A 6,000-nucleotide genomic window follows, 5' to 3' on the forward strand; every position below is an offset into this window, starting at 1 on the left:
TGAATCACTGCATTGCACACCTAAAACCAACATAATACTGTACGCTCACTCTACTGAAATTAAAGTTCTTTAAAAATGTAAAATAATAAATAAATAATATTTTGTTTGTCCTCAGGCTAACTACATAACGGTATACCCTACAATTATCTTTCTAGGAGAAACTAGGAAGTTTTTGGTTTTCGGTTTTTGTTTTTAACAACAGACATTTCACTTCGTCAATCAATATCTATAGTGGCCTTTCCCATCCCACCCAGAGTTAAGTACAGTATAAAGGCTACGCTACAAACCACCAAGCTTTGGGCTGTTCACAAACTCAGCCAAAAGTCACTGAATTTAGACTGCTCCATTTTTACCCAACCATGCTGGGCGTCCATATTGTTGCCCATATGGTACTATAACACAGCATCATTCTGGCCACCAATGCCTCCACTGTCAACACCCCAACAGTGGAGTGCAAACAAAAAAATAAGCCTGTTCAATGGAGCAAAACTCAATCCAGTCCGTTCTTTAATGTTTCTTTTTTTTTTTTAGATTTTTATTTATTTGACACAGAGATAGTATGTGATGTGTACAAGTGGCAGAGCAGCAGGCAAAGCAGAGAGGGAGAAGCAGGCTCCCCGCTGAGCAGAGAGAGCTCCATGCAGGGCTCAATCCCATCCTGGGATCATGACCCCAGCCGAAAGCAGAGGCCAACTGACTGAGCCATGCAGGCGCCCCTTAGTTCCTCTCTTTATAAACAGAAAAACAAGACTAAGAAGGTATTCAAATTCACAATTTGAGCCTCAACAAAGGCATTATAGACTTCATTTAATGGAAATAAAGATCTTGGATAATGAGGTATTTCGTAGATATGTTCTCAGCTTTGAAACAAATGACAACAGAACTACAGAAAAAATAGAATCCTAAAAAGTAAAAATGAAAAATACATTTTTAAAATATCTATTTAAGTGATCACTACACCCAACGTGGGCTCAAACTCACAACCCCAAGATCAAGACTTGCATGTTTCTCCAACGGAGCCAGCCACGTATCCCAAAAATGAAAAATAATTTTTTTGTTTTTTTAGAAAAAGAACAGGGGGAATTTTTTCTATCACAAAAGCATTTCAGTTTACAAAGGGACTCAAAACAGGCTTCTTTAAGTCATCCTCTACATTACAGACTATCACAAAAGAAAGATTTAAGAACAGCATTTAAAAGGGTTCCGAGAGGGAGTGGTATCAATAACAGTATCAGCTGATTCAAGCTCAGGCCCTTGATGGATGCTGAGATGAAGGCCACAGGTTGGATGCCAGAATGTGTTGTTTAGGTGTGAGAAGAGGAGGAACACGCAGAACTTGTAATTCCGGATACAACTGTACACTTGGATTTTCAGACTCCAGGGAGTCTGAATGGTTCAAGAGGGAGCTGTCACTACCGCAAGAAGAAACAAAGTAGACACCCTTCCAAAAGTCAGTAGCATCCTGTGGTATATGGGCCATAGTGGATTATCATTCTGAACATTAATCACAAACTTGGAGTTTCCATACAGGCCATTACATTCACTTCTACTTGAATCCATGGCCTGAAAGAAACGAAAATCTCTCCATAGGACCACGAGGACATTCATGTAACTGAGAGTTGAAAAAGCAGCTGATCCTTTGTATGAACTCTTAAGTCATGGGATTGCACGAAGGAAGGAAAAAAAATGTTCAGGAAGAGAAATGACAAACTTCCAGTTTTCAACTTAAATGACATTCGTTTTTAAGTTTTTTTTTTTTGTTTGTTTGTTTGTTTTTATGGCAGAGAAAGTCTAAGTACAAAGGTAAGTTTACCTTTTTCCCAACCTAATGAATGGCCTGGAGTCAGCTTTTTGCATGCTTTTGTTATCCAAAACGTAAGGCTACACACCTTTTCAGGTGCTTTAGCTGACTGCCAGCGAGCCCAGCCAGAATTGATCCCTTGTCCTTAGGCAACTGTGTGTGGAGTCCCTACCAAGCAAGTATCGACACAACAACCTGCTGTTCCTGAGAGGCTGTTTTTGGAGGGATTGCAAAGTTAGATAATGTATTCCTATTTTCTGTAAGTCAACATTTGCTCTAGAAGCAAGTGTAAGCTGCAAACACACCCACTTTTCCACAATAAGAGTCAGCACTAGTTAGGATCAATGAAGCACCCGCGCTGCACTTCAATCGTTTTAAAATAGGTCCTTAAGTCTGTTTCCTTTGTGCATTTCAATCTCTGCATGTGAACAGCTTAGTTCGGAAGCATCAACACTGCCCATTGAAAAACACACCTTCCTTGACCAAAAAAAAAAAAAAAGAAGAAGAAGAAGAAGAAGAAGAAGAAGACTTTTTGCTCCCATGAAGCTGCTTTTTTCTGTTGCCATTTCCAGCAACAAATGCCACGAAAGGCAAATTCCGGCCTCCGCGACCGCGGTTTTAGGCAAACAGAAACAGCAAACAAAATAACAGCAAAAGCTTAAGAAACAAAACCAAGGTGCGTTGGGGGCAGGGCAAGAGAGGTGGAGCAGGCGTGGTAAATGGGAGTCTGAACTCTGAGATCTAAGACATTCAGCCTCCCCCGATGGGGGGGCGCGGGGGGGGCTGGAAGAGGAGGGGAAGGGGGAGGACAGGACTTCAGCTGAGGGACAGACAGAAGCATGTGCCGCCGTCCCGGTTTTGCTCCCCCAGCTCCCGGGGGGTGCATGGCACGCAAAATCTAGTTCTGCGACGGAGACTGCTTTAATGAAGAGTTCACTCAAGTTTGGCCACAGGACGCGGTGGAGCTGCTCATCCCAAATCCGGAAATCCTACGGTACGAACAATCGACAGCAGTTCCGTGGAGTGTTTCCAGGGCGTCAGGTACAGCCCCGGAGTTCACGGTTATTCATAGGAAGCATCTCTCCGTCTCACGCCAGCGGGCTGCCGCCGTGCAGAAAGCCGCCGGCGACCCGGCTGCTGGACGCCCGCAACGTCCCCGCCCTCCCCGGGCCGTGGGCCCCGCACAGGGCCTCGCCGTCTCCGGCGCGAGCGAGCAGCGGCCGGCAGCCCCCGGCCGCCCCCGGCCGCCCCCGGCAGCCCCCGGCCCCGCGCCCGCCCGCGCCCGCCCCGCGCCCTCCCGCGCGTCCGCAGCGCTCCGGGCCGTCGGGGGGGGGCGGGGGCTCGGCGGCGCGGGCGACCCCGGGGCTCCGCGCCCTCTCCCCGGGCGCCCCCCGCAGGACGTCCGCAGGCGACGAGCACAAAGGTGGGGAGCGGCGAGCGTGCGAGTGCGCGTGTGCGCGTGTCGGGGGGAGGGGAGGGAGGGGAGGCGCGCTCCGGCCCCGCTTACCTCTCGAAGAGGAGCCGCACCATGAAGATGCAGAAGGCCAGCGGGAAGGCGAGGTACAGGTCCTCAGCCTGCGGGAAGGTGGCCTCCTCCGTGCTCTTCAGGTCCGCCCAGGTGACATTGTGCGGGAGCCAGAACCTCTCGTTCCAGAACCAGGCGAGGATCCCTGCCATCTTGCTTTGTCCGCTCCGCTCGTGGGCGCCCGCGGCCCGAGCCTGCCGCCGCGCCGGGCGCCGGGGATGCGCGCGGCCGGCCGAGCCTGTGCCGCCGCCGCCGCCGCCGCCGCCGCCGCCGCCGCGCCCGCTGCTCTCGGAGGCTCGCGGCGAGCCCCGGCGCTCCCCCCCGGGCCGCGCGGGAAGGCGCCGCCCCGCCCGTCACGTGGCAGCCGGCGGCCGCGCTGATTGGCCCGCCCCGCGCCGGGCAGGAGGCCCACGCGGCCGGCTCGCCCACGCCCCGGGCGCGCGGCGCACGAGCTCGGCTCTCCCGCGGCCGCCCGGCCTGCGCCCGCCGCGCTGCGCTCCGCTCCGCGCGGGGACCCGCGACCCGGGGCAACCGCCCCGCCCCCCCCCGCCGCCGCCGCCGCCGCCGCCGCCGCCCGCACATGCTCAGAGCGCAGCCGCCTGCCCCCGCGGGACCTTCGGGACTCGGCTTCCCGCGCGCCCGCAGGCGCTGCTGCGGAGGCAGGTGCGGGTCGGGGCCGGAGACACGGCAGCCCGGGGGGCCGAGGAGCCGGGGAGGAAGAGGTGGCGGAGAAAGTCCTGCGCTCCCGCGCTCGGGCAGGCGGGCTGCAGATCAGGAACTGGCGCGGGATGCTTGGCGAGAGGCATCCCTGCCTTTTCCCCATCCCTGACCTTCCCGATCTTTTTAAAAGATTTATTGATTCACGAGGGACAGAGAGAGGGGCCCCTTTTACTACTGCGCATCACTACACCAGTGCCCCCCTCCACCACCCCCCCCCCAGGGGACAAGGCCCTCTAATGTATGAGGCGGTACGTGGAATTAGGCACTTAGGTGCTGTTTGCTAATGAGGAGGAGGATGATAGCAACTCACATTTCTGTAAAGCTGCCACTCTAAAGGAACCTCTCGCACTAAACGCCACCAGACCGCACGTTGGCTTCACGTGCATCAGTCCAGACCCTCCACTCTGCTATCCCACAGGCTGATTCTTTCCACCTTTTGAACCTGAAACCTTGAGGGTGTTAGGTCTACACGGGCCTGGCCCAGGCACCTTCTCTCGCCCAGTACCTCTTCTCCTCGACAGAGTAAACCGTGTGGGTCAGTTCAGTGGCCCATGCAGACCTGGTGCTAGGGGTATTTTGTTCACTTTTCTCACACTCATTCCTTTTCTGCCTGGTTCTGCCAGTAAGTTGCAGTGCACACTTCCAAGAGGCACGTAAACAGGCCCTGAACACGCACTTCATTCTCCCTACCCCACCAACCAACACCCTCTTTTCACCCCTTCCTTTTGAAGCAAAACTCTATAAAGAATTGCCTATAATTTATTCCTTCCAATTTCTCTCCCCGCCATTCTCTTTTGAACTTCCGTGTGGGCATTCGCCCCCTCTCTACTGTGCTGAACTGCTTTGAGCTCAGCAATGACCTCCGTGCTGCTACACCCAAACGTCACTTCTCGACACCACTATCAGCAACATTTCGCCAAGTGGTTCCATCCCGGCCTCTTGAAACACCTCCTTGTCTTGGCTTCCACAAACCACATTCTTCTGGTTTTCCTCCTGCTTCATGGCCAGGTATGCTGAGTAGGCTTCTTGGTCCTCCTCACCTTCCTAATCCATTGGAGTGGAGTGGTCTCAGAGTCAGTCTTTTGTCCCCTTCTCTTTGCTATCTACGTTTATTCACTTGGTGATCTTATCCAGTCCCATGGCCTTCAGGGTCATACTGATGGTCTCTAACCATGAACTCCTCCTTGAATTTCAGTCTCCTAAGTCCACTATCAAATTCAACAGCTCCGGGGATCCCTGGGTGGCGCGGCGGTTTGGCGCCTGCCTTTGGCTCAGGGCGCGATCCTGGAGCCCCGGGATCGAATCCCACGTCAGGCTCCCGGTGCATGGAGCCTGCTTCTCCTTCTGCCTATGTCTCTGCCCCTCTCTCTCTCTCTCTCTCTGTATGACTATCGTAAATAAATAATTAAATAAATAAATAATTTTTAAAAAAAATTCAACAGCTCCACTTGGATGTCTAGGGGCCACTTCCTCTCCACACTACTAATCCTCCTTCTAAAATCTTTTCCTCTTGTCATCTTGGCTCAGGCCAAAAACCTGGAATCATCTTCCTAATGATTGAGTAATGATCTAATCTCCTCAGGTGTCTTTCCTTATCCATAATAAATCCTATCGGCTCCATCTTTAAAGTGGAATCACACCATCTCTCATCACCTCTTCTGCGGCCATCGTGGTCCAAACAGTCAACACTGCCCACCTGAGTTACACCAGTAGCCTCCTAACTTCCAGCTTCAGCTCGCGTCCCTGTACAATCTACTCAGCCAGAGTGATCCTGTTGAAATGGAAGTCAGCTCACGTCTGTGCTTAAAGCCCTACTGCTTCCCCATCCCTCTCTAAGTGAAAGCTAAAGATATTTCAATGCCCCAAGATATTAGGCTCCATATTAATTCTCTGACCTCATCTACTCTCTTCCCTCTCATTTGCCTCTCCCTTGCTCTGCTTTGGTCACCCTGGT

General features: G+C 52.6%; 1 protein-coding gene across 1 annotated transcript in view; it reads right to left on the minus strand.

Annotated features, from left to right (window-relative positions):
• Window positions 1–3,567, minus strand: part of CERS6 (ceramide synthase 6) — a 294,381-nt gene extending 290,814 nt beyond the window's left edge. Inside the window, exon 1 of the mRNA XM_055308130.1 lies at window positions 3,309–3,567. Within this exon, the coding sequence (XP_055164105.1) occupies window positions 3,309–3,478 (170 nt within the window). The 5' untranslated portion in view covers window positions 3,479–3,567. The remainder of the gene's footprint in view (window positions 1–3,308) is intronic.
• Between the last annotated feature and the right edge of the window lie 2,433 nt (window positions 3,568–6,000).

The sequence above is a fragment of the Nyctereutes procyonoides genome, unplaced genomic scaffold (genome assembly GCF_905146905.1).
Source record: "Nyctereutes procyonoides isolate TBG_1078 unplaced genomic scaffold, NYPRO_anot_genome, whole genome shotgun sequence".
NCBI lineage: Eukaryota > Metazoa > Chordata > Mammalia > Carnivora > Canidae > Nyctereutes > Nyctereutes procyonoides.